This window comes from Podarcis melisellensis, assembly GCF_964234715.1.
Source record: "Podarcis melisellensis genome assembly, chromosome: 2".
Lineage (NCBI taxonomy): Eukaryota > Metazoa > Chordata > Lepidosauria > Squamata > Lacertidae > Podarcis > Podarcis melisellensis.
In genome coordinates, this window is record NC_138529.1 from 59754073 (window position 1) to 59780729 (window position 26657).

The 26657-nt window shown below is 43.6% G+C and overlaps 1 protein-coding gene across 1 annotated transcript; it reads left to right on the forward strand.

Annotated features, from left to right (window-relative positions):
- Positions 1 to 1267: 1267 nt before the first annotated feature.
- Positions 1268 to 13227, forward strand: LOC309364003 (epididymal secretory protein 4-like). Its single transcript, XM_081900652.1, has 6 exons — positions 1268 to 1487; positions 5882 to 6018; positions 6669 to 6739; positions 9487 to 9576; positions 10897 to 10998; positions 12969 to 13227. Exons 1-6 carry the CDS (start codon positions 1389 to 1391, stop codon positions 12983 to 12985), a joined length of 516 nt encoding a protein of 171 aa, XP_081756778.1. The 5' UTR covers positions 1268 to 1388; the 3' UTR covers positions 12986 to 13227.
- The last annotated feature ends 13430 nt before the right edge of the window (positions 13228 to 26657 follow it).

Sequence of the window (26657 nt, forward strand, 5' to 3'; positions counted from 1 at the left end):
TCTATATCTATCTATCATCTATCTATCTATCTATCTATCTATCTATCTATCTATCTATCTATCTATCTATATCTATCTATCTATCTATTATCTATCTATCTATCATCTATCTATTTCTACTGCATCAGACCAACACGGCTACCTACCTGAATCTGTGTCACACAGATTCTCTGTATTCCACCAGATTTCTGTTATGCCAACTATATCAATGCTGTCTCCACAGAGATGCTACTTAACAGGCCTATTTTTAAAAAAGGAATTGGTTTATTTGTGGGGTGGGTGGAACAAGGTACATTGCAGCAACTAAGAGGAGTGGCCTTCAATGGCAGCCTATAGAGGAATAACATCACTACTTTTGATTTCCTCCCTTCCTAGCTCTCATGTACAAAGATGTGGCTGGAGATACGTCTTGCCCAAGTGGCCATTTGGCATTTGATTGAAGCCTGTGGAGGCTCCTTTGTGCTTCAGAAGACGGGAACAAACATGCTTGTTCTCTTGGGATGTTGAGGGGGATGTTTTTGAAGGCTGGCACATTCCATTCCCGGGTGGGTGCAAAGATAACATGATCTCTGAGGCATTGCCTTCCTCCCCTCACCCAAGTTTGCCCAGAGCTTGAAGACTTACATCTGCCACCGTCCCTTGCCCCACAAAAGAGGTAGAAGGCTTTTCACAGAATGAACTGCTTAGGGTGGATTTCTCCCACAATACTAGATGACCATCTCCCCATCGCTCATCAGATCTATTTTGGGAGCAGGGTGGGTGGCAAGGGATGATCTATATTTCCATTTTGGCACTGGGCTGGGTGTACTAGTTTCAACCCACACCTGCTGTTCCACACCTGCTGGTCTTCTGCACATTCCCCTACCTGTGGCAGTGCTGCCACCAGGGAAAGTTTGGTGGGCCTGATCAGGTCCTTGAGGTGGCAGTTCCCACCACCAGCCCCTGGGATGTGTGGTCCAGTGATCTAATATCCTGGAGAAGCTTAAGTATTTCATTCTGTGATAGGTCTTCTACTCCTTTTGCTGAAAAGACCACAAGTCATTAAGGGCTGGGCCAGCTTGTGGAGATGGGGTGGGGTGGGAGGAGGAGATGCCATGGAGCACCTGTGATCTCTGTACTTGCCCAGGAAGGGAATGTGCCAGCCTTGAACAGCCTTGAGCACAAAGGAGACTCCACCTTGTTCCACACCACAAATAAAACTAATTCCCTTCAAAAATAACCCTGTTGCTCCCACTCTGTTCTTCCCTTTTGCATAAGTTGGTGAGTGGGATGTGCTTTGAAGCCATTTGGAGGCAGATATTTAAACTGGGCTGCTGAAACCCTGGACCATCATTCTCTCCCCCTGCACACGGTGTTCACGGTAAGAGCAGGAGAGAACCAGCTCCAGGATGATTGCTGTGCTGCTGGTGGTGTTTGGGCTGACCCCTGCCTGCATATTTCCTGTCAGTGCTGACATCCCTGTGTACCCAAACTTTGACCCCCAAAAGGTAAGACGTTTACAGACGGGACTTGCTTCCTGTGGAAATGAGTGATGTTTCCCCTCTCCCCTCTGACCTTGCTTCTCTTAGGACTCTGGATAGGACACCTGAGCAGCTTTGCTCTTGAGTGAATAATAATAATAATAATAATAATAATAATAATAATAATAATAATAATAATAATAATACCCTGCCCACTCTGTCCAAGGACTGGGCTCAGAGCAGCCAACAACAAGAATATAAAACATTAATATAATATCAGGCAGGGAATAAAAATATTCTAAAATCAATGAGCTAGAGTAAATCCAATAAGATGGCAAACGGCAGATTAGGGTTGTTGATCTTGAATGCTCACAGTAAAGGCTGCCTGATTTTGACTTGTGCTTCTAGCTCTGGTAGGAAAATTACAGAGATGAGGTGGGTTGCTTTATATCAGGCACGTCCAACTCCCCAGAGACTGCAATGTACTCCCAGGATAAAATAACTGGCACTAATCTATGCATTTACAGATAGGTAGCCGTGTTGGTCTGCCATAGTCAAAACAAAAAAATTCCTTCCAGTAGCACCTTAAAGACCAACTAAGTCAGTTCTTGGTATGAGCTTTCGTGTGCATGCACACTTCTTCAGATACACTGAAACAGAAGTTTCCAGACCCTTCTATATAGTGAGAAGGTGGGGAGGGGTATTACTCAGAGGGGTGGTGGGAATGGGTGATGGGCAGATAGCTGGGATGAGCCTGTTGATGACTCTTAACGACTGCAATAGGTATTACAGGAAAAAGCAATGGGTGAGAAGGTGAAAAGTGGCTTTGTCATGTATAATGAGATAAGAATCCAATGTCTTTGTTCAGACCAGGTTTCTCCATGGTTTTAAGTTTGGTGATAAGTTGCAATTCAGCAGCTTCTCTTTCCAGTCTATTTCTGAAATTCCTTTGTAGTAAAACAGCTACTTTGAGATCTTGTATAGAATGTCCTGGGAGATTGAAGTGTTCTCCTACTGGTTTCTCTGTCTTGTGATTCCTGATGTCCGATTTATGTCCATTTATTCTTTGGCGTAAGGTCTGGCCTGTTTGTCCAATATAGAGAGATGAAGGACACTGTTGGCATTTGATGGCATGCACAATGTTAGACGATGAGCAATTAAATAGTCCCGAGATGGTATGTGTGATGTTGTTGGGGCCAGTAATGGTGTTGTCCGGGTGTATGTGGCAGCAAAGTTGGCATCTGGGTTTATTGCAGGCTCTGGTGCCAGTGTCCGTGTTAGGTCTGGTTGTAGTATTATTGTGGGTTAGGAGTTGTTTAAGATTGGGTGGCTGTCTGTAGGCAATGAAAGGTCTTCCTCCCAGAGCTTGAGAAAGAGAACTGTCATTGTCCAGGAGAGGTTGTAGATCTCTGATGATGCGTTGTACTGTTTTAACTTGGGAGCTGTATGTGATGACTAGAGGTGTTCTGTTATTTTCTTTTTTGGGTCTGTCTTGCAGCAAGTTCTCTCTGGGTGTCAGTCTGGCTCTGTTGATCTGTTGTCTAACTTCATCTGCTGGGTATTTTAGTTCTAAAAAGGTTTGCTGTAGATCTCTTAGGTGAGAGTCTCTGTCTGTAGAATTGGAACAGATGCGGCTGTAACGTAGTGCCTGGCTATATACGATGGACTGTTTGGGATGGTAGCTAGAGGCATGTAGATATGTTTGTCGGTCAGTTGGTTTACGGTATAAGGTGGTGTCTATGTGCCCATCCTGTATTTTTATAGTAGTGTCCAAAAAATGTATTTCTTGCATAGATTGATTCATTGTTAGGTTGATTGTGGGGTGAAAATCATTGAATTTCTGGTGGAAGGTGTTCAGGGTCTGTTGACCATGTGTCCAGATGATAAAAATATCGTCAATGTATCACAGGTACAAGAGAGGTTTGAGTGGGTAGGAGTTTAGGAAACGTTGTTCTAAATCTGCCATGAAGATGTTGGCATACTGTGGGGCCATGCGGGTGCCCATTGCTGTGCCGCTGATCTGAAGGAACAGGTCATCACCGAATTTGAAGTTGTTGTGGGTAAGGAAAAATTGGCAGAGTTTGGTGGCAAAGTCCGCTGTGGTTTTATCTGAAATGGTGTTCCTTATAGCTTGTAAACCATCGTTGTGTGGGATGTTGGTATACAGAGATTCCACATCCATAGTAGCTAGTATAGTATTGTTGGGAAGATTATTTAAAGTTTGTATTTTCCTCAGAAAATCTGTGGTGTCACGTACATAGCTGGGAGCACTGATGGCATATGGTTTCAGAACAGAGTCCATATAACCGGAGACACCCACTGTAATAGTGCCAATACCTGAAATGATGGGGCGTCCTGGATTTCCTGGTTTGTGTATTTTAGGTAGAAAATAGAAAGTTCCTGGTCGAGGTTCTGTTGGTGTGTTAGTGAAGATCTGTTCTTGGATGTGTGGGGGTAGCTCCTTAACAATCTTGTTCAGTTCTTTTTTGTATTCTTGTGTGGGGTCTGAGTCCAATTTTATGTAAAAGGCGGTATTGGAAAGTTGTCTGTGAGCCTCCTGAATGTAGTCAGTTTTGTTCATGATGACGACAGCTCCACCTTTGTCCGCTTCTTTAATTATAATGTCTGGGTTGTTTCTGAGATTATCTATGGCTCTCCTTTCAGCATGGTTTAGATTTTGTTGTAAGCAATGGTGTTTTCTGGTCACATCTGTTTGGATTCTGTGGCGGAAGCAGTCAATGTACAAGTCCAGTGTGGTATTGCGTCCATCAGGAGGGGTCCATGTGGAGTCACTTTTTGTGTAACACTTTTTCGGTGGTAGTTGGTGGTCAGTGTTCTGTTGGGAGGGTGGTTGTTGTTCTCCAGTGGGTTAGGAGGTGTTGTGTTGTGAAGTTGTTGCTTGTTCTGCTTTGTCTTGTTGTTGTGTGTGTTGAAAATACTCCTTCAGGCGTAAACGGCGGAAAAATGCTTCCAAGTTCCCGCAGAACTGGATCATGTGTGGGGATTTGGCAGGGCAGAATGACAGTCCACGTGAAAGGACTGATTCCTCAGCTGGGCTGAGTGCTTGCTGTGAGAGATTGACAATATTGTTGATCTTGTTTTGATTTGTAGCCTGTAGGTTGAAAAGGTTAGAGAGTTTCTTGTTTTTCTGTTTTTTCAGTAGCTCCAGTTGAGAGTGGTAAATGTTTTGTTTTTCCTTTTGGAACTCTTGCCAAGCTTGGTGGTTCCTGATAGAGTTGTCCAATACAAAAAGTTCCTCCTTTATTAGCTTCTGTTTAGAGTAGAGAACGCTGATCAGATGTTTGAGCAGCTTCTTAGAGAAAGTGTTGCATAGTTTTCTTGCATATTCAGTGGGATACGTGGATTGTAGAGGGATCTTAATTCTAAGACCCTTGGGTATAATGTCCAGGTTCTTGCATTTAGTAAGAAAGAAGATATCAGTCTGTACCTGTGCAAGTTTCTTGGTGAGGTTGATGGACTTCCATTTCATGCGGCTCAATGTGGTGCCTTCCATAGTTCCAGTTACAGATAGGTAGCCATGTTGGTCTGCCATAGTCAAAACAAAAAAATTCCTTCCAGTAGCACCTTAAAGACCAACTAAGTCAGTTCTTGGTATGAGCTTTCGTGTGCATGCACACTTCTTCAGATACACTGAAACAGAAGTTTCCAGACCCTTCTATATAGTGAGAAGGTGGGGAGGGGTATTACTCAGAGGGGTGGTGGGAATGGGTGATGGGCAGATAGCTGGGATGAGCCTGTTGACGACTCTTAACGACTGCAATAGGTATTACAGGAAAAAGCAATGGGTGAGAAGGTGAAAAGTGGCTTTGTCATGTATAATGAGATAAGAATCCAATGTCTTTGTTCAGACCAGGTTTCTCCATGGTTTTAAGTTTGGTGATAAGTTGCAATTCAGCAGCTTCTCTTTCCAGTCTATTTCTGAAATTCCTTTGTAGTAAAACAGCTACTTTGAGATCTTGTATAGAATGTCCTGGGAGATTGAAGTGTTCTCCTACTGGTTTCTCTGTCTTGTGATTCCTGATGTCCGATTTATGTCCATTTATTCTTTGGCGTAAGGTCTGGCCTGTTTGTCCAATATAGAGAGATTAAGGACACTGTTGGCATTTGATGGCATACACAATGTTAGACATTGTCATACACAATGTTAGCATTGTCATTGAAAGGAGGAGGAGTGTGGGGGGGTGTTTTGGGGGGGGGTTGGCCAGAGTTGTTGAGCATTTTTTTTGGGGGGGGGGACTGACAAAAAATGCACAACAGAAAGTGCAACACTGAAAATTGAACGCAGCGCTATAACCAACATTACTTTCGCAGTCCACCGACTGGACGTTGCTATTTTATATATTTAAACCTATCACCTTTCGCTGCCCCCTAAAATGTCAATCAAAATTCTTCTGTTTTAGGTTATCGGGAAGTGGCACTCCATCGGGATGGCTTCCAAGTTGCCTGTGTTGAATGAGCATGATCAGAAAATAGCACCGATGGACCACACGGTGGAGGTTTTGGATGGATATTTGAAACTCACCGCTAATTATATGTCGTTAGTACCTTACAACTGATACCTCTCCTCCCATCATGCATAGGCTGGGGATTGAACCGGGGTCCTTGTGCATGGAAAGCAGGTGCTCTGCCACTGAGCCACAGCCCTGATTTCCCCTGAAATCGTTTTGAGATGCTTTGGAAAGGGCATAAAGTTTCTGGCACTGCCAGTCAGTGTAGACAATATTGAGCTGGATGGAGCAATGTCCAGATTTTGTACAGAGCTGCTGCTTAGGGAAGACCACATGTTTCCCATCCCCTATTGTCTCTTTTTTTTGGTCTTGTTTTATCTTAATATATCATAAAGAGCCACTTAGGTTGGGCATAGCGATATAAATAAAAGATTGCTGGAATGCCAATGGAGATATTGAGTAATCCTGCGGAAACCTTTCCTGTAGCTATTGAGAGAGCCACTTAATAATGTTGAGGCCTCCAAAAAGGCCTGTTCATTTTGAAGGCATTGACCGCAACAGGGTGCTTTTCCTCTTGACACTCCGGCTATCCTTCCCTCTGGTAAACCCTAAGGCATCTTACTGGTACTGTATTCTTCCATCAGTGGCTCTGGCACCCTAAAAAATACAAGTAGAGGAGGCATGGCAGGAAGGGGCTGGGTATCTGGTTTTGAAGTGCTTTCATTTAGCTCTTTTCCAGGGATGGTGTCTGCAAACAAGCAGCTCTTGTGTTCAAGTGCACTGACATACCTGGTGTATTCGAATTTCCTGGTAAGTACGAGTGCCATGAGCCACCCTATTACCTGATGACAAAGTATCTTTTGTGATCGGAAGATCCAGATGCTGTGATTTGGGCAAATGTTCAAACATCTCTTCTTTTCCCCATTTATATTCTTCCTTCTGAGTGCAAAATCGAGTTATGAGGGGGAGAGCAATGCAATCACTCACCCCCCAATAAGGTTGTTTATTTTAGGAAATACATAACTTGCCTAGAAAAAGGTTACTAGGTCTAGCCAGTGCTTTTTTTCTGGGGGGACACAGGGGTACACATACCCTTAAACATTTTGTCAATCTAAGTTTGGCCTCACTGAGGGGGCAGTATTTCAATATGAGTAGGAATATGAGAGGACCCCTACACTTTTTTTCTGAAAGAAAGCACTGGGTCTCACTAAACCTAAGTAGCCTAGAGAAAACAAAGGCAGCTATGTTTGCTCCATAGTTCTTTCGGAAGATCGTTCCAAGCTGACCTCTCATCTTGAGATTCAAGAGAGAAGTGACAGGAGGAGGAGGAGGTTGTGAAGAGGACGCAGCATAAGACTATCAGTCTAAATAACAAAAAGATAGGAAGGGCAAATGAGGAGTTAAAGGTATGTAACAGTCTGGTTATGTGGAAGTCCTTTGCCCATCTTTACCTCATGCAAACCCTTCTTTTGCAAGCTGATTTTCCCTCAGTTCAAACAAAACATATAAATATTTTTAAATTTCCATCTGCGTTTTGTGATCTGAGAGCAAAAGAGCAGTATATGAAGGTTGATAAAAGAGACATCACAGTACAGTGGTACCTCGGGTTAAGAACTTAATTCGTTCAGGAGGTCTATTCTTAACCTGAAACTGTTCTTAACCTGAGGTACCACCTTAGCTAATGAGGTCTCCTGCTCCCGCCGCACCGCTGCCACGTGATTTCTGTTCTCATCCTGAAGCAAAGTTCTTGACCCGATGTACTATTTCTGGGTTAGTGGAGTCTGTAACCTGAAGCGTCTGTAACCTGAGGTACCGCTGTAACAGGAAACTGCCAAAAACTATTTGTCCGTTTGCCTGAGTTTGACCCACTCAGACTGACGGTGGCTCTTTCCATCCCCATGTCAGAAGTCTCTTTCCATCCCAGTGACAGGATCCTTTTAAGTTGCACAACATCAGGAATTGAACCAGGGACATTCCACATGCAAGGGAAGTGATTTACCCCCTGAGTTGTGGTTCAGGGCAGATGGTTAAACCAACGCCTCCACTTCCCAACTTAGGAGGATATGATTTGCCTTGTTGCCATCCAAAATTAATCTTGGGCTTTTCAAAATGGAAGACTCCTGCTTTCTCTTTTGATCTCCCCTCTGCTTAACCAGGAGGAACTTGAGTGTTTCACTCAAGGCTGCACAAGGGAGTTCTGGGTTACAGCTGGGATCTATGTTCTCAGACCTGGGAGCAGTCTTTGCTTCTTTATCGCAGAATCCCTGGCAGCCAGACAACTGATCTGTATAGTACTGGCGAGGGACTCTGTCACCCTACAATCTTTATCTTGCAACTGATCCTTTAAGCTGCCCTCATACATATCATCCCAGTCTGATTGGTTTTTGGGGTGGGTGGGTGGGAAAATTAATCATTATTTTGGTAATATTGTGCTTGATGAAGAGTGCTAGAGAACTTAAAAGTTGGCCAGTCTTTCCTGACACTAGAATTGGCTGAAATAAATGTAATGCTCACCTAGAGGCTTTATTATTTTTGAAATGGACCGACACAGCTAGTTTTTGGTTTTCTAGTGAGGTTCTCCAAAGCCCTTGGGATGCCGCAGGAAAAGTTCTAGTTTAACAGAGCCAGGCAAACAACAACAACAACAATTTTGTTACTTATATCCCATCCATCTGACTGGGTTACTCCAGCCACTGTGGGCGGCTCTCAACAAAGTTAAGGAGGAGCAGAAGGGGTGGTGAGTTCTCACTGTCTGGAGCCTCTCTGCAACCTGCTTGCTCTGCTACTCTCCAAACAGGGTCTAAGGTCCCCCCTCCTCCCTGCCACATACAGTGGTATCTCTAGTTGTGGATACAATATGTTCCGGGGCCGTTTGCACCCCGAAAAGTCCGCAACTAGAGCGGTGCTTCTGCGCAAGCATGGAGTGCACACGGCCATTCTGCGCATGTGCGAAGCGTGCAGAATGGATCTGCAACATGAAGCGAACGCAACATGAAGCGAACACAACTAGAGGTATGACTGTATTGAGAAAGAGGCGGGGGGTGTACTTCCTCAAAACAAGGCCTTCTGGGGAAGGGGTGAGAAAGTGTCCACATAATCACACATTTCCTATGTAACTAGTCAACATTTACATTTAACTTTAGATTTTCAGCATAGTACTTGCAGCCTTGGCCACACAAACACCTTCCTTTTAAGAAGGACGCCCTTTTCTCTGGCTCAAGAGTTGGAGGAGTCTGCCATGCCTAACACCATGGCTAAAAGAGGGGGAAAGTAAGACAGGGAGCAAGATGAAATGTGTGGGGATGAAGGAATGGTGGTTCCCACTGCCTGCTTTAGGGAGGGCAATCTGTGGCGGTGGACCTGGGCAGGACACTTATTAAGTCATGGAGATTCACCTCCCTTAAAATTCGGAAGACATATTAATGAGAGGGTGGGAGAAAGAATGAATAATTAAGGTGACTAAGAGTGGCTGATCCCCATTTGCCTGCCCCCCCTAACATCCAAGAAATGAGGAACCCGCTTCCTTCAGTTGATATCTTGTGTTGTTTCCTGTATAGATGGTATTGCCCATGTCATGGATACTGATTATGAAAATTATATCATTATGCACAAGAAGAAATTAGAACATGAAGCTATGTATCTGACTGGTATGTGTTATGGCAATGGATTTTATTTTTATTTATTAAATACAGCTCTTCGCCCATAGATCTCAGAGCAGTTCACAACATAAAACAAACAAACCAATAACCCTCACTCCACCCTGTGGCATATCTGTGGTTCAGCAAAAAAAGGATGCTAGTTAGTTAGTGTTGCTGTTTTTCAACTCATTCTTCAGCCACAAAGAAGTTACAAAGCTCTCTCTCTCTCTCTCTCTCTCTCTCTCTCTCTCTCTCTCTCTCACACACACACACACACACACACACACACACACACAAAGACACACACGCGCCCTAAAAGTCACAAAAGGAGAATGGGTTGGGAGCAGAGGAAAGAAGCAAGCTCAGTTTCAAGTTCTGAGTTTCAAGTTTTTCTGTGGACCAGCCAGAGCAGGAAAAGTTCAAAGGAAGGAGGCAGAGCCAGTGCTGCTCCTCACTCGGCTGTGCTGAAGGAGTTGGCTCTGTCCTGCCTGTTCCTCCTGCAGTACAGTTTGGTGGCTGGTGGAAGGTTTTGCCTAAAACTTCTGGACGGATACCCTAAGTTTATGGAAGGGTACCCTAAGTTCTGTTCAATCCAATTACGGCTCTAGTTAACATACAAAAATAGAATACAATATTATTGAATATCTTTATCTATACTTATCTGGCTAATATACAGCCCCCCCTTTTTTTGCTGTCAACAGTCACCTATACTGTACAGAGTTAAAAAGAAGGATAAAAACCTATTTAAAATCTTGACTACAATAATCTTCTAGAATAAAAAGTGGCTAATGGAATAATCAGCCCTTCCCGGGATGAAGGAATATCTTTTTTGGAAAAGGGGGTTGAACCCTAAAGAATGGCCACTTTAGCACTTCACATGAAGATAAAAGGTGTCCCCAAAATAAAAGGAAACAGGGGGCTGCAATATTAACAGTGATCCAGCAGAAAGAGCAGCTACCATAAAGCCTCCCACTAGCAAATAGGGACAGTCAGCACCTGTGTAGGCTTTCAGTTCCTTTGGATCAGACATGGCCAAACATGGCCCTCCAGATGTTTTGGGACTACAACTCCCATCATCCCTAGCTCGCAGGACCAGTGGTCATGGATGATGGGAATTGTAGCCCCAAAACATGTAGAGGGCCATGTCTGGCCAGGCCTCCTTAGGTCCTCTTCTCTGGTTTCATGGGGGTTCTGTTCCTGACTGTCTAATGGACAATCCAGAGAAGATGGCAAGAATAAGAGACGACTTTGGGTGCTCTATAGACATAAAACAGATATTTCAGCCATTCTGAGAACAACAATTTACTCAACCTTTGCTTGTGTTTAAAGCTAGGGGACCGGAAGTGGGAGGTGACATCAAAGAAAAATTCGAGAAATTAGTTTTGGAGCAAAACATTCCTGAGGCACACATCAAATACTTTGAGCATGTTGGTAAGGCAACCTGATCTCAATATTTTTTTATTGTAGATGTGTATGAATGTCTCTGTGTGAAACAGAATCTGAGTAGCTATATTTAGTCTCAGAGATTCACAAATCTGGATCACCACTACAGTTTGAGTACAGTGGTACCTCGTTTGATGAATGCTTCAGAAGTTGAACATTTTGGTTTTCGCCAGAAACCTGGAAATAAATGCTTCCGATTTGAATGCACCTCGGAAGTCGAACGGCTACTGAAGCTCATTTCTCAATTGTCTCAACTGAATTTGCCGACTGCCCATTACGCCTTAGTTGTCGAAAGTTTCAGAAGTCGAATGGTCTTCTGGAACAGATTACGTTCGACAACCAAGGTACCACTGTAGTTAAATCACTGAAATTAACTGAGGTCTGATTTCCATGTTTAATCATAATTAAAGCACCTGAAGCTATCAGGAATTGAGTGGGGGGTTGATTTGCTAAGGGCAGCAAACAATTTGGACCTAGCTGTGGGAATGGATAGGAAGGAGTTTGTTCTACATCCCTCAGCTGGGGTGGTGTGTGTGGTGGGACTCCAGCAATTCTGGCTCCTGGGCAGGGTCTGTCTAGAGACCAGCTGAGGGACGCGGGTGGCGCTGTGGTCTAAACCGCTGAGCCTCTTGGGCTTGCCAATCAGAATGCTGGCAGTTGGAATACCTGCAACTGGGTGAGCTCCTGTTGTTCTGTCCAAGCTCCTGCCAATCTAGCATTTTGAAATCACGCCATTTCAATTAGATAAATAGGTACCGCTGCGGTGGGAAGGTGAATGGCATTTCCATGCGCTCTGTCTTCATCATTGTGTTCCGTTGCACCAAAAGCTGAAGGCAGCCCTGTTTAGGGAAGCTTTTAATGTTTAATAGACTATTGTATTTTAATATTCTGTTGGAAGCCGCCCAGAGTGGCTGGGAAAACCCAGCCAGATGGGCGAGGTATAAATAATAAATTATGATTAATATTATTATTATTATTATTATTTAGTCATGCTGACCACATGACCCGGAAAGCTGTCTGTAGACAAATACTGGCTCCCTCAGCCTGAAGCAAGATGAGCACCCCAACCCCACAGTCACCTTTGACTGGATTTAACTGTCCAGGGGTCCTTTACCTTTACCTTTTTACCTATTCCCCAGCTCTAGATAATGGCCTGGTTGGGGACTATCAACTCTGTCTTCGGCTGCCTTATGGGGCTCAGATTCCAGTTAATTAGAATTAAAGTAGCTTCAGTCCCAGCTGCAAGGAGGCAGCTTCCACTTGGCTGGAGACTGGGGGAAAAACCCAGTCCAAAAGTTATGCATGGAATGCTGGCCTAGGTGGCTATCGTATTTGAAGGTTCATATTCCCCCCAAGACCTTAGTGAGGACCCGTCCTTCCTGGCCACATATCAAAACCTTTTCTTGCTGCTGTCAGTATACTTGGCTGCTTCAGCTCTTTGGTTTTTACACCTCTGTATTGTTTATTTTATCTGCTCTTCTTTCATTGGCATAAATTTTTATAGGCTCTGTTTCCCACCCCCAAAATTTCTGCATTCATTAACTGTGTTGAGTGGCTCAGTTTTGAACTAGAATTGTGAGATATACATGTTCCTCACAGTGGCTGACCCATTGAGGTAAATAGGGCACGGTCCCACCAGCCTTAGTCTGCCTCTAGGGAGTCTTCACATGCCCACCTTCTTACTGACCACCACCCAAGTAGTGGAACTCCTTGAGAGCTTCCTCCTTCATCTCAGTGTTGCCCCTGTGGAGCTCAGTAGGCGGGGGCCTCTCGTTGGCTGTGGTTGCAGCTGTCATTTGCTCTGGTTCCATCTGCTGTTGGCCTCCCTGCCTCCCATGCCACCAATCCCAATGGGCATCATCCGCCACTGATTCCAAATAAAGAAATACATATGAGTTGCTCACATTTTCTTCCTCCTTACCACTTCCCTGACACTCTTCTCTTCCTTTCTCCCACAGAACAATGCACTCCTTAAGCTGCTTAATAACCAGATATGGCATTTCTCCATATATATTTGCACCATTGGTTAATAATCAGAAACACCCAATAATCATTACTCTTTCTGGATGATGGAGATGATGATGACTGCGGATCAATGCCTCTGTCCACTCACCACATTTCTGGCTTGTAGAAATTAATGTAATTAGAACAACAACGTCTTTGGGTTCCTCCCTCTCCTGAAACTATTTTAGAAATAAATACATTGCTTAGATCTTGCGCACTTTGCCAGAAGCATTATTGGAGGTCAAAATGGGAGGGGATAAACATATATGAACCTATCAAGCAGCCAAAGCACCTGCCCAGTGAGTGCTCAGCTGTAGAGAATGCCAATATGGTTCTCCAACTTTGGCCATCCATGCCCATTGGCCAGGCTGACTGGGACTGATAGTACTGATGGATGGAGTTCAACAACCTATGAAGCTCACCATGTTGGCCACCCCTTGTCTACTCTGCATTGGGAATAGCTCTCCAGAATCTTGGAATGAGAAAGGCTTTGCCCTTTAATTGTCAATGTTCCACCCATTCTGAAAAGCATTGGAATGAGAAATGTGGAAAGGGGAATGTGAGAAGGGCGAGAGAATATAAGTGAGAAGCTGGTTGTAATTAAAAAAAGACTGATGGAGAAAGGCGAGAAGAGAAACTGAGAGGGACAAAATAGCAGGGCAGAGAAGAAAAAGGGGAAGAGGAAATAGAATAATAAAAGAATAATGTAATTCACAACTGCCTAAGGCCTGGGAAATATAGGTGTTTCAACCCCAATTCCTCTGGAGAGAGAAGGTTTTGGCAAATGACATAGCCAATTGCCTGTGTTGCAACCCTCCATACCTGACTGGCTGCAGAAGCATTGCAATTAAATAATTTAAAGTGGATTGGTTACATCTTACTATGAATGCCAATTTCACCATTCCTTTCATTTGGTGCAGGGATTTTATTCTATGTAGAAACAGCTTTTGCACCTACATATAAAAACACACCACTTTTATTTGTTCTCCAAAACATGGAGGGGAGAAAAAAGAAAAAGTGGGACATTATCCTTCAAAATTCACACTGTTCTGAATTTTGCAATGCAATTCTCTAGCCAAGCAATGTATATAGAAATGCATATATATTGGATGAAAGAGTGCAGAAAATGCATATCTTCGTGAAAATAGCATGCAAAAATACACTATATAGGGGATGTTGCTTGTAAAATTGTGTATATTGAGGGAAATTGTGTTCACAAGCTCAAATTACCGTATTTTTCGCTCTTTAAGACGCACCAGACCATAAGACCACCTTTTTGGAGGAGGAAGACAAGAAAAAAATATTCTGAATCTCAGAAGCCAGAACAGCAAGAGGGATTGCTGCGCAGTGAAAGCAGCGATCCCTCTTGCTGTTCTGGCTTCTGGGATAGCTGCGCAGCCTGCATTCGCTCCATAAGACGCAAACACATTTCCCCTTACTTTTTAGGAGGGAAAAAGTGAGTCTTATAGAGCAAAAAATATGGTACTCCCTTCAGTTGCTGCTGATAAAACTCAAGTTCCACCTTCATCAAGGATAACTGAAATCGCATGTGACCTAAACCATTTTATCTTGGTTTCAGGTGAGATGTTCTTGTCTCAAGTTTCCACAGTCTATCAAGTTTGGCAAGTGTTCCTACTGCAAAGCCACATCTCCTGTACATGCCTGCTTTGGCTTTTCCATCTTTTTGTTATGTTAGCTTTAAGGTAAATGAAAGACTAGACTTGTTTCAGTTCCGCCTTTGAAACATATTTCTTGTTGCGCCTAACTTTCCCAATGTTTTCCTCCTCCTTTTTTCCAATTGATTCTCATAAGGGTTGTGAAATGTCAATAAAATAGAAAGAAGAAAACACTACACAACATGAATGAAAGCAATCAACCATAACGACTATTACACATTAATGAAATAATGATAATACAGACTCTCAGCACAGGGTGCTTTTGCAGCTGACAGCTCTGCCCCTCCTCCCTGCATAATGATGTTTTCGCTAGTAAGAACCCGGAGGGTTTGGGCTTAGTTTCATAATGCATAATTATTTTTAAAGTTTCACCCAGCTGATATCAAACACCTTTTTAAAAGCCTTGCCTCTTCCAGAAAGAGAGTGGCACACATGTCAGGAACAGGAAGAGGAAGGAGAGAGCAGAGCTGTAGAAAAGGGACTGACAACAACTTGCCGTTTGTATTGTAAATCAGATGTTGTTGAACTACCTCTGGCTATGCTGGTTTGCAGCCACTGCAAGATGGAGTCCAACAACATAGAGAGGGCCACAAGTTAGCCACTCTTGTTGTAAATGTCCAGTTCTTTGTCACAGATGATAGCAGTAGGGAAATGGTGGTAGCCAGCTTAACTGATGGGTTAAAACAGGCAACCTAAGGCCCATGGCCCAGATGCGGCCCAATCGCCTTCTTAATCCAGCCCACGGACGGTCTGGGAATCAGCGTGTTTTTACATGAGTAGAATGTGTCCTTTTATTTAAGATGCATCTCTGGGTTATTTGTGGGGCCTGCCTGGTGTTTTTACATGAGTAGAATGTGTGATTTCATTTAAAATACATCTCTGGGTTATTTGTGGGGCATAGGAATTCGTTCATATTTTTTTTCCAAAATATAGTCCAGCCCCCCACAAGGTCTGAGGGACGGTGGACCAGCCCACAGCTGGAAAAGGTTGCTGACCCCTGGGTTAAAAGAAGGAGGAGAATGCTTATAGAAGAGGGGGAAAGCCATGGGAAGGGATTCAGCTTTGTGCTGAGGTTATTGTTTTGTCTTCTTGACTTGCTAGACAACACGACCCCTCCTCTCCTCCCTCCTGCACATTGACTCCGGAGGTTCTCCTGACCCATTTCAGCCTGACCAATTTCAGGGGGCATATTGGGGAGAGGACAGGGGAAAGCTCCTTTGCAAAAGCAGAAGTCCATGCACAGATTTTTTCACTGATGGAACTGATTAGTCAAATCCTGCCCAGGGAATCCCTGCATCGGGTAAAGACAGATGAAAATTGAATGGCATAGACCTCTTTTCTCTAGTTGTCAGATTAATCTGGATGTGGGGAAACTGTTAGGCCCCTTAAGCAGGTGATAAGAATCCGTGGAGTCTTAAAGGGCTGGTTCCCCCCCTCCCTGTTAGTGTCCCTTTCTTGCTTCTGTCTTATTTTATAGTTGCCCTTGGAATCTCCATAGTTTACCCTTCTACAGTGGTACCTCAGGTTACACACGCTTCAGGTTACAGACTCCGCTAACCCAGAAATAGTGCCAGTTACAGATAGGTAGCCGTGTTGGTCTGCCATAGTCAAAACAAAATAAAAAAAATCCTTCCAGTAGCACCTTAAAGACCAACTAAGTTAGTTCTAGGTATGAGCTTTCGTGTGCATGCACACTTCTTCAGATACCAGAAATAGTGCTTCAGGTTAAGAACTTTGCTTCAGGCTGAGAACAGAAATTGTGCTCCGGCGGCACGGCGGCAGCAGGAGGCCCCATTAGCTAAGTGGTGCTTCAGGTTAAGAACGGTTTCAGGTTAAGAACGGACCTCCAGAACGAATTAAGTGCTTAACCCGAGGTAACACTGTATTACACATCATGTGCTTGGTGGTGCTAAAGAATCTCCCTCCAAAGTGGCAAATGCGAAATGTGAAAAATTTGTAAAGTGGCTCAGGCATGTATGTTTTCTCAGAAGTGTTAATGGGGCTAACTGCTAGGGCACAGGATGGTAGCCTAGGCTTTGGTTTTGGAAAAGCACGGCTTTTGTGTCTTTACCAGCTGTGCGGCAGGCAGAAATTCAACAGGTTAGTACGGAAAGGCAATCATTTGAAAACCTTCATCCATTCACATTCTGTTTGTCAGACATTTTATTACATGCGTGGCCACTGATTTATTTGGGGGGCCCTCCAGTCCACCTACAAAAGAGACAAATCTGCATATGACGCATGACATACGCAAATTGTATGCACATCTATGGTCTCTTTTGTGTGTGGGTCCGAGGGTCCAGTCAACATATATTGGACATATACTGGACCCAGAAAATCCTGTTGGAACCCCTGAGGATGGAGGAAGAGATATAAAAAGTTCTATTTGCATATAGAATTCTACGCAAAATCACATTTTGCTTTGCTGGATGAGGTTCAGATTAGCAAAGGGCTCCTTCTCCACAGTAGTGCATTCAGAATAAAGGCAGGTCTGCAATAAGCCAGTGTTTGCTTTAATAACCCACTTCAGGGGAAATTCCCGCCTATCGTGCATGTAATTGCACACAGTTCCTGTTTGAACAAAGAGGAAGGGTCTTATGATGTGCACGCAGCCCTTGACACATGCTATGGAAATTTGCCAAATCATGCTCCAAATTTTCTATGTGTAATGCTTTCCTTTTGATATGTATGGTAACAAAAGAGCAAGCAAACACACATGGATGTACCTAACAGAAGGTGGCACACTGTGGAAAATGAAACCATACATCTAAAGATAGGAGAAGAAAATCAACAGCTGTGGTTTCACGTTAAATTTTACACACACACTGGCTATGAAACAGTAAAATGACACAAAACATAATATATAAAAACAAGCAAATGATTTGCAGGCACAGGGGGATCTTACAGGAATGCCTACAATGGTAATAAAAGACTTAGAAAGATCTTACATGAATACAATACCTACAGTAATTAATAGATTTTTATGTTTTGTCTGAGCCTTTCCAACCACAAAAGGCTCTGAAGAAGCGAGCATTAATCAGGCTATTGGATTTGGCCTAACTTGGCAACTAAAGCTGTTACCAAGTAATTCTTAATCCTTTACACATTATTCCCCCAGTCAGAGCAAACACACAACACACACCATCCCTTCAACCTGAATTTATTAACTCTGGTTTAAATGAAATCTGGGGGCCAGTTTTGTGTGTTTGCATACAAGCACAGCTAACACAACCTATGAAGGCAGCAATGTAGTGGTACCCATCTTTCAGTCTTCTAGAGAGGAGGAGTGGGGAACCTGAGGCCCTCCAGATGTTTTTGGACTATAGTTCCCATCACTCCTGATGTCTGGCCATGCTAGCTGGGGCTGGTGGGAGTTGGATATGTCCCAGATATTTTGAAGCACTGTGCTGTTTTTCCTTGGCCTCTGTGAATGAACCCACATGTTGACTGATTCTATTTTACCACCACATTCCCTACCCCTGCCCTGGATATCTGGAGAGCAGCAGCTGGAGTAAAGACCCAGGAGAAGCTGGTGCACAAAAATTTCACAAAAACATCAAAAAAGAGGAGGGACAGGGCGGGAGTGGAACAGGGTGTTTGCAGGTTTTTTCAAGGGTGTTTCAAACATGCTTAAATGTGTGGTGCCTCAGAATGTAACCCCCACATAAATGGGGAGTTGCCTCATTTATAGCAAGCACTTAATAATGGTAATCAAGAATTAGGCAAAATGTCAATTTAGCTCAGCAGCACCCCATTTCTGATTGATTGTAGCCTTTATCAGGTACAAGTTATCTGTTGGAAATACACACCCTTCTGCCAAGGGGGAAAAGAAAAAACCTGCCAAGGGGCAAGGAGCTGATACTTAAAGCAGCAGGGGGCGGGGAGGGGGGAGGAATGAATAGTTGAAAGAACACTCTGAGGCTCAGTCTCAAGGTGAGAGAGGCTCTGAATTTCAAAGGCTGCGGAAGCCAAGGGAGTGTAAAGCGAGAAGCTGTCCAACCAAAGGTGCACTTCAAATGTGACATTTAGAGACACAATCTTCCCCATTCCCAGCAGGTGAGCAGGAGCGCGCGTGCACACACACACGCATACACACACAGAGAGAGAGAGAGAGAGAGACATGGATAGCTCACAGCCTTAAGCTTCTTATCCTGATTCTATTACAGTCAATATACTCAAACCATAAATAAGCTGGGAAATGTTGCTTCCCCATCTTTTATCATGAAGAAAGGCTGTCAAGCTCAGCTTTTTCCTCTTATGTTTTATGGCAGGATATGAAGCATACGTTTCCCACATCCTCCAAAGTGTGTAGTCACATTTCTGCCTTAACTGGATTTATAGATTAGGAGGGGATAATTCTGTACTGGGGGTGGGAAATCTCCCCCCCCAAACCAACTCTGGGGCTAGTGAGGTGGGGCTGTGTACTAACACTGTGAAGGAGCAAGTTCCAATTCCAGTATGGCTTCTTAGTACTAGGTAGCCATTATCTTTCAGCCTCGACTTCCCTGCCCCCCCCCCTTCGTGGCAATCTCTAAAGTGTGGATTATAGCATTGATCTAATTTAGAAAGCTGTTGTAAGGATTACTGAGGAGTATATATGAAGTGTTTTCAACAATTAGCCTGAGTCAGGGATAAGTGAATCTGTCACTTTTGGTTCCTCTCAGTTTCTCATTTTTCCAGTATTCAGTTCTCAACATTTCCACATCAGGAAGCTAACTTTTCATCCGTGCTCTTTGAGCTTCTCCTCGTTCTGGGATACCAGGGGGTAGGGGGGACAGCTTGTCGCAGCATGAGGGGAGACACTCATGCTTCTTCACCATCTCTGCCTCTTGGCCCCTCTTCTCTCCCAATTTGGCTTCTGCCTCTGATTCTGGACTTCCGTCTGCCACAGACTCCCCTCGCTCACTAAACCCTGTTCCCTCTTGAGCTTCTGAAGCCTCCTCCCAGTCTTCTCCCTCTTCATCCTCTGACCACCAATCCCCAGGCTCTGAGCCTTCATTCTTGAGGGATCCCTTGGTTCCTTCCACCATTCCTCTGCATTCAACCTGTCTGTGGCACTCCTCCAGTCAGAGCCGACAGTACTGGGTTAGATGAACAAATAATCTGACCTGATTTAAAGCAGTTTCCTATGTTCCTCCTGCAGCTGATGTGCAGGAAGTACCAATCACACTTTGGAGAGGAACTGATCTGATGTACTCTCTCATCCCTTCTTCTGCAAAGCTGACAGTGCTTGGCAGCTTTTTATGTGGAGTAGCATATATGCTGCATTTTGTTCCTGTGCATAAGGATGTCTGGGCTAAGCCACTGGGATTTTTAATTGCTTAGTCCCACACACTGATATGTTTTCAAATGAATGTTTGGCCTTGTGACATGCACCACATTCGGATCCATACACTCTTTAAAGGTTATTGAGCAGAACCATAAATCTCATCAAATTCCTGGAGGTCCATTAACCCCAATTTCTAAGTAGTATTGCTGCCTGTTATGGTGGGCATAATGAATGGAAATGAGGTTGCTAGTGCTGGAGGTGATGCTGTACTAGAAAGCTCATATAAAACCCTGACAAAGTCAACGTGCTCTTCAAGAATAACTTCCCAGCCAATCTATTGTGAGAGGCCCTTTGTCATACGCAACATGATATTTTAGCTGAATCAAAGGCTCTGGGAGAGAAAGTTAGTTTACATTGCTGCAGTATTTCCCTCCCCTCAAAATGAAATGCCTATTAAACTATGTTACTAAATCAAGTTGAGGTTAGAAATGAATAAAATGTAGGCTGTTTCCAAGGGATGTATAAAATACATGTCAGAGTCTGAAAGCTTGCATAACTCAGGCAGGAATTTTTGAATGAAGTTATTTAATTATGTTGGGAACCTGACCAGGCAAACACAGAGTGATTCATTTCCTTTTAACAAAGCAAAAGGTGCTTGGAGGGGATTAAAGATGCATGTAAATTGTAGAAATGGCACCAAGCATTAATAATAAAAATGAACTAACTGTATTGAAGTATATTCATTCTGCAATTATCTAAGAAAAGAGCACCCAAACTGAGGCTGCTCCAATACAAATTTACTTCCTTGAAAGCACAATGTTATGATCTGTGGGATGCTGTCTATGGACTGCTTCATGTTTTATATATTATTCATAAACAAATGAAAAGTGCATACACTGATATATGAAGAGTGGTGAAGCCTCTCTTTGTTTTGCAGCATACACACTTTCTTTATACCAGTGACCAGGTTGGCAAATAATTCCAAGCCATGGTTTATTAAACTGTGACTTAGCATTATGTATGAGCCCTGTCTAGTGACTTGACTATGGTTTGTTTTCTGCTAACAAACCATGAACTGAAGCCATGGTTTGCTGTTGGCTTATGAACCTTGGTTTGTTTTAACTATGGCTTGGTTTTATGTGCAAACCAATATCGTTTCTTAACCATGGTTTGGCCACTGCACCCAAGATGCTCGCATAGTTGCAAAGGCATGAGGCATAAGCAGTTAAGGGAAAACCCAAACTTTGGAAAAACAAGCCAGAGTTTTATTGTCTATTGTGATTAGTTGAGGTCAGCTTGTGATTTGTTAAATTTGTTAAATGGTGGGATAACTGTGGCCCTCCTGAGTTGCTGGTCTACAACTCTAGCATCCCTGATCACTGGCCATCCTGGCTAGGATTGATGAAAGTTGTATTCCAACAGCATCTGGAGGGCACCGGGTTCCTCACCACTGGTTTAAGCAAACCATGTTTAGCATTGTTTGCGAATGAGGTCATATTCTCAAAAAATAAAGCTGAGTAGAAAATGTGTTTGGGTTTTTTCAGGCAGTTGATGAGACAACTACAAAACAGGGGATACCCCAAAGAAGTCTGAAGCAAGCCATGGGTAAAGCCAAAAGATGGAAAAGTTAAAAAGAAAAGAAAAGTGAGATTAGGACAGTGGTTTCACTCACATTGGATGGATATAATAGGCATATCTAGCTGGTATTGAAACATTGGCATTGCTATCAGGAGTTCTTAGGCATAAGGAAGAGCTCCTTTTTATGTTTAAGTGTGCCTCTTATTTGAAATATTTCTTTAAACTACTGTGTAACAGTTCAGTACCAGATAGGGGTTTATTTAAAAAGAGGAAGCTCAGAACATATTTCTGTCCCATTAAACTTTAATTAGTTTAATGTAAATGCCCAGTGCACTTCCTTCTTTAAAAGTCTCACCACGGCAGAGGATTTCGCGCAGCAGCTAAGAAGGGCAGGAGAGGCAGCATCTTCCCAAAAAGGAGTCCTGGAGCATGCGGTTTGTAAATCAAAAATAAGGTTTATTTACAAAACACCAAAAAACAACCCTGGCGACGAACCACACATCTCAGCAAAACACACACCCAAAAGGAGAAGGGGAAGAACAAACAAACAGGGGGACTATTTATACAGACTCATGTTCCTGGAAGCCTAATGACCTCCAGCTGCTCAGTGATTAGAGCGTTTCTGCTACTCTTTTAACCCTTTGATAGCAACACCCCCTCTCGCTCGTAACACTGAGCTGTACCAACCTTAATACAAATTTAAACCTGAACAGAAACATTTATGAGATTGCGGACTCAAAGCTTTTGTAAAACCGTCTGCGAGATTTTCTTGGCTTGGACAATACTTTAGTTCAATTAAACCTTGTTTTACACTTTGGCATACATTTTGATAACGGATATCCAAGTGTTTTGTGTGCGCCTTGAATTGACCTGATTTAGCTAGTTTAATACAAGGTTGATTGTCTTCCCACACTCTGATAGGTAGGGAACATTCTCCAAACAATTCTTGTACCAGTTGCTTATAAAATTCCAGTTCTCTACATATATCTGATAACGCATTGAACTCAGATTCAGTTGAACTTAAAGCTATAAGTGATTGTTTTCTTGATCTCCAACCAATTAGTGCATTTCCAAATTTTATCGCCATTCCTGACACTGATTTTCTATCTGGTCCAGCATCTGCCCAACTGCTGTCGGCCCAACATTCAAGTTGTGTGCTGCCCTCTGCTGATAGTTTTAAGCGAAAGCTTTTGGTAGTTTGGAGATACCTTAAAACTCTTTTTACTCCTTGCCAAGCATGCATTGATGGTTTTTCAGCTTGTCTACACAGCATGTTGACAGCATATGTTATATCGGGCCGAGTCCACTGTGCAATGTGGAGTAGACTGCCTATCGCTGACTGGTAAACCCCGGGATTACAGAACTCTGCCTTTTGCTCAGTTTGAGCATCCTTTGTGTAACTTAACTCCATTGGGGTTTTAACACCAGCACAGTTGTTCATTTTAAACCTTTCCAGCAACTGCTGGATTTTAGCTTCCTGGCTAAGCCAATAGTTACCATTTTCATCTTGCTGAATTTTAACTCCTAGATAAACAGATACATTGCCTAGTGATTTTATCTGAAACCTTTCTCCAAGCTTTGTGGCAAATTGTTGTGCAAGTTTATCATCCTTTCCACTGTATAATAAATCGTCAACAAATATCAAAACTGCTTCTTGTTCACATCCCGAGCCTTTTAGATAAAGACACGCATCTGCTGCGCTCTTTCTGAACCCCATGCTCTCTAGAGCATCGTTTAAGCAGGAATTCCAATTACGGGCGGACTGTTTCAACCCATAAATGGATTTGTGTAGGCGCCAGACCTGGTTTGGCTTGTCTCCTTCAAAACCTGGTGGTGGTGTCATATAGACTTCCTCCTGTAAGTCTGCATTTAAATAAGCCACATTGACATCAAAATGAAACAGCTTATTTCCCTTCTTAGCTGAAGAGGCTAGAAGCATTCTTAATGACTCCGATCTTGAAGTAGGGGCATAGATTTGAGAATAGTGAACACCTTTGCGCTGCGAAAACCCTTTTGCAACTAGCCGGGCTTTATATTGCAACTCTTCAGTAGTTGTGGGCTTTAAACGATATACCCATTGACAACCTACAGCTTGTTGCCCTTTCGGAAGCTCTGTACTTGTAAACACACCGAGAGACTTCATTGAAGCCATCTCTTTTTCCATTGCTTCCTGCCACTTTACGGCTTCTGAGCTTGGAAGCTGTTGTACTTCCATATAGCTTTCTGGCTCACACTGTGCCATGTTTACGTATACACTTGTCACCTTAAACCGCTCTGGCGGCTTGCCCTTCGTGGCGCGTTTTGACCTGCGCAATTGCTCCTCTTGTGCCCCCTCTGACCGTTGGCTGTCAGAATCTGTCTCAGACTTTATATCTGGACGTGCCTCTAGGGATAAAGACCTCCGTTTAGATACCTCCCTTGGGCTTGGTGTTGCAGGTGACCTGCTTTGCTTTTGCTGTCTGCTAGGCCTACTGACTGGCGAAGTTGGGACACTCCGAGATTCTGGCTTTTCTACCTTAGGAGAAGAACCTCGTGCGTGATCAGAATCTGCATCTGAACCATGTGCACCATCCCCTTCTGGCTCATCACTCTCTGGACTTTCTTTCTCAGCATGAATGCCTAAATCATCTCTCAAAATGTCAGGGTTAGCGTGTAAGTGAGTCCATCCGGACTGCTCACAAAAATCAGCGCTCCTACTGAGGACCACTCTTGTAGTATCCCCACCTGGGTCCACAAACCTCCAAGATTTGGCATGTGGTTCGTACCCGCAAAAGATGAGTTTCCTAGCCCTTGGACTTCCCTTTTTCCTTAACGCTTTTGGGATAAGTACATAGGCTTGAGATCCAAACACCCGAAAGTAATTAACTTTGGGCTTCTTCCCATATAAAGCAAAATAAGGCGTAGTATCAATTACCGAATTATATACTCGGTTCAGAATATGAGTAGCCGCCTGCCAGGCTTCCGCCCAGTAACTTTGAGGAAGTTTAGCATCAAACAACATAGAGTTTGCCAACTCTTGCAGAACCCTATTTTTACGTTCGGCCACGCCTCCTTCTTGGGGGGAATAAGGTGTAGACAGACGATGCTTAATTCCCTTTTTCTTAAAGAAATTCTGCAACACAGACCCGGTAAATTCTGACCCTCTGTCTGTCTGAAAAGCAAGTACTCTAGTACCGAATTCAAGTTCTACTGCATGAACCCAATTTTTAACTGTTTCTGCAGTATCTGCTTTTGTTTTGAGAGGAAAAAACCATGTAACCTTTGTTTTGTCATCCGAGAGACACAGTGCATACTTTGAACCTCCCATGCTAGCAACAGGCATTGGGCCACACAGGTCCATATGCACAAGTTGGAATACTTTGTCAGATTTCCTATCTGAACTGGGATAGCTGCATCTATGAACCTTCGCACTTTTGCATGCAGTACAATCCAAATACTTAGTACATTTGTTCAATTTGCACCCTTCTGATAATTCAGGTTGCCTTTTAACATACTGAAAATTAATATGCCCTAAACGGCGGTGCCATAAATGAACACAAGAATTATGGGTAGGCGTGTTCACACAACCAGCATGAACCTGTTCAACTTCATCTGGACTTGTCTCAAAATATAAAATTCATTTCTGCATTCCACCTGCAAAAGAGATACGTTATTCTTTGAAATAGTGCAAACCCCATTTTCAAACACAGTTTTAAACCCATTTCTATCAAGTTCTGACACAGACAAAATACACCCCTTCAGTCCCTTTAGCACGTAGGCATCAATTTCTGTTTGCAAACAATTCAAGAACACTGTGCCTACAGTCTCTAAGGAACGTTTAGTTGAATCTGCCATAGTCACAACTTTAGGGGTTTGCAAATGTCTGCAATTCTGCAAACGTACACTAGATGGCGCCACCAGGTGGTGAGATGCACCACTGTCGATCAACCAGCGTAGATTGCTGCCTTGGCCACGCCCTTGCATCAACGCCATTGCTGAAGCCATGTGCTGTGTGCTGTGGGAGTAGCCACGACCTCCTCCTCTTCTTCGACGTCCCCTGGAACTCCTTGTCTGGTAACTAGGGGTAACGGCCTTGTTGCTGTCTTGACCAGGTTCACGTGTGCAATTCCTGATTAGATGGGAAGGGGAACCACAGCGAAAACAGTGTCTAGCTGCAAAAGCATTTACTGTGTGCTCAAACTCAGCATCAACACTCTTAGGCACAGCATAACTCCCCTTTAAAGACAAACCTCTTTCTCTTTGCCTTTTATCCTGTTCATCCGCAAGCCGAGAAGAAATGTATTCAAGGGTTAATTCAGTTGAAGGCATAGCTTCCAAAGTTAGAGCTAGAGTCTCATAGCTTTTATCAAGAGAAGACAACAATATGTATGACTGCTGCTCCATAGAGAAAGGAATGCCCAGCTGTCTTAGTTGATTAAAGGCAGACACCATTTTGGCAATATGTTCTTTCACACACGCTCCCGGTTGGAGACGTAAATCAAACAAACATCTTGTAGCATGGATCTTGGCCCCCGCAGTGTTTCTGGAATTTAACCGCTGCAGAACCGTCCAGACCTCATGCGTGTTCTTTAACTCAGAAACATAAGGCATTTGCTCTGGTCCCACTGCCAAAACTAGTAGACCTTGGGCTTTCCTGTCGCGTTTCTGTGAAGCTGCTGCTGCTGCTTTGGCTTCTGCAGACGCGTCTGCAGCTGCCTGTAAAGGCGGTGCTTCAGTACAGCTCCACAACTCTTTTGCTTGCAACCAAACCCTTACTCTAGCCTTCCAATCTTGCCAATTTTTCCCATTGAGTCGCGTAAACGGGACAGTAAAACTTTCCTGGGACTCTGCCATCCTCCCTGGGGCTTAGGAACGATACTCACACACCTGTAGACCGTCTCCCAGCTGCTGAGGTGGCTCCTTGAGGAATCAGACGTCTTCCAGCGAGTACAAACTGCGCAGTGCCTCTTTAAAACTTTTCTAGGCACGTTGCAGGACTCAAGCTGCTTTGGAGGCTTTCGTTGTCGGCAACCGCTTCTGTCTTCACTCCAGTCCTTGCATAAATCACTCTGAACTGCTCTCCTTATCTCCTTCTTGACGTACAAACAACCATAACCTGTCCCATTAAACTTTAATTAGTT

Bases quoted from the DNA above. Each gene is read 5' to 3' on its own strand.
- LOC309364003 (XM_081900652.1), top strand. From the start codon at position 1,389: ATGATTGCTGTGCTGCTGGTGGTGTTTGGGCTGACCCCTGCCTGCATA. The intron at 1,488-5,881 runs GTAAGACGTTTA...CTTCTGTTTTAG, and splicing joins CAAACTTTGACCCCCAAAAG to GTTATCGGGAAGTGGCACTC. The intron at 6,740-9,486 runs GTAAGTACGAGT...TTTCCTGTATAG, and splicing joins TGGTGTATTCGAATTTCCTG to ATGGTATTGCCCATGTCATG.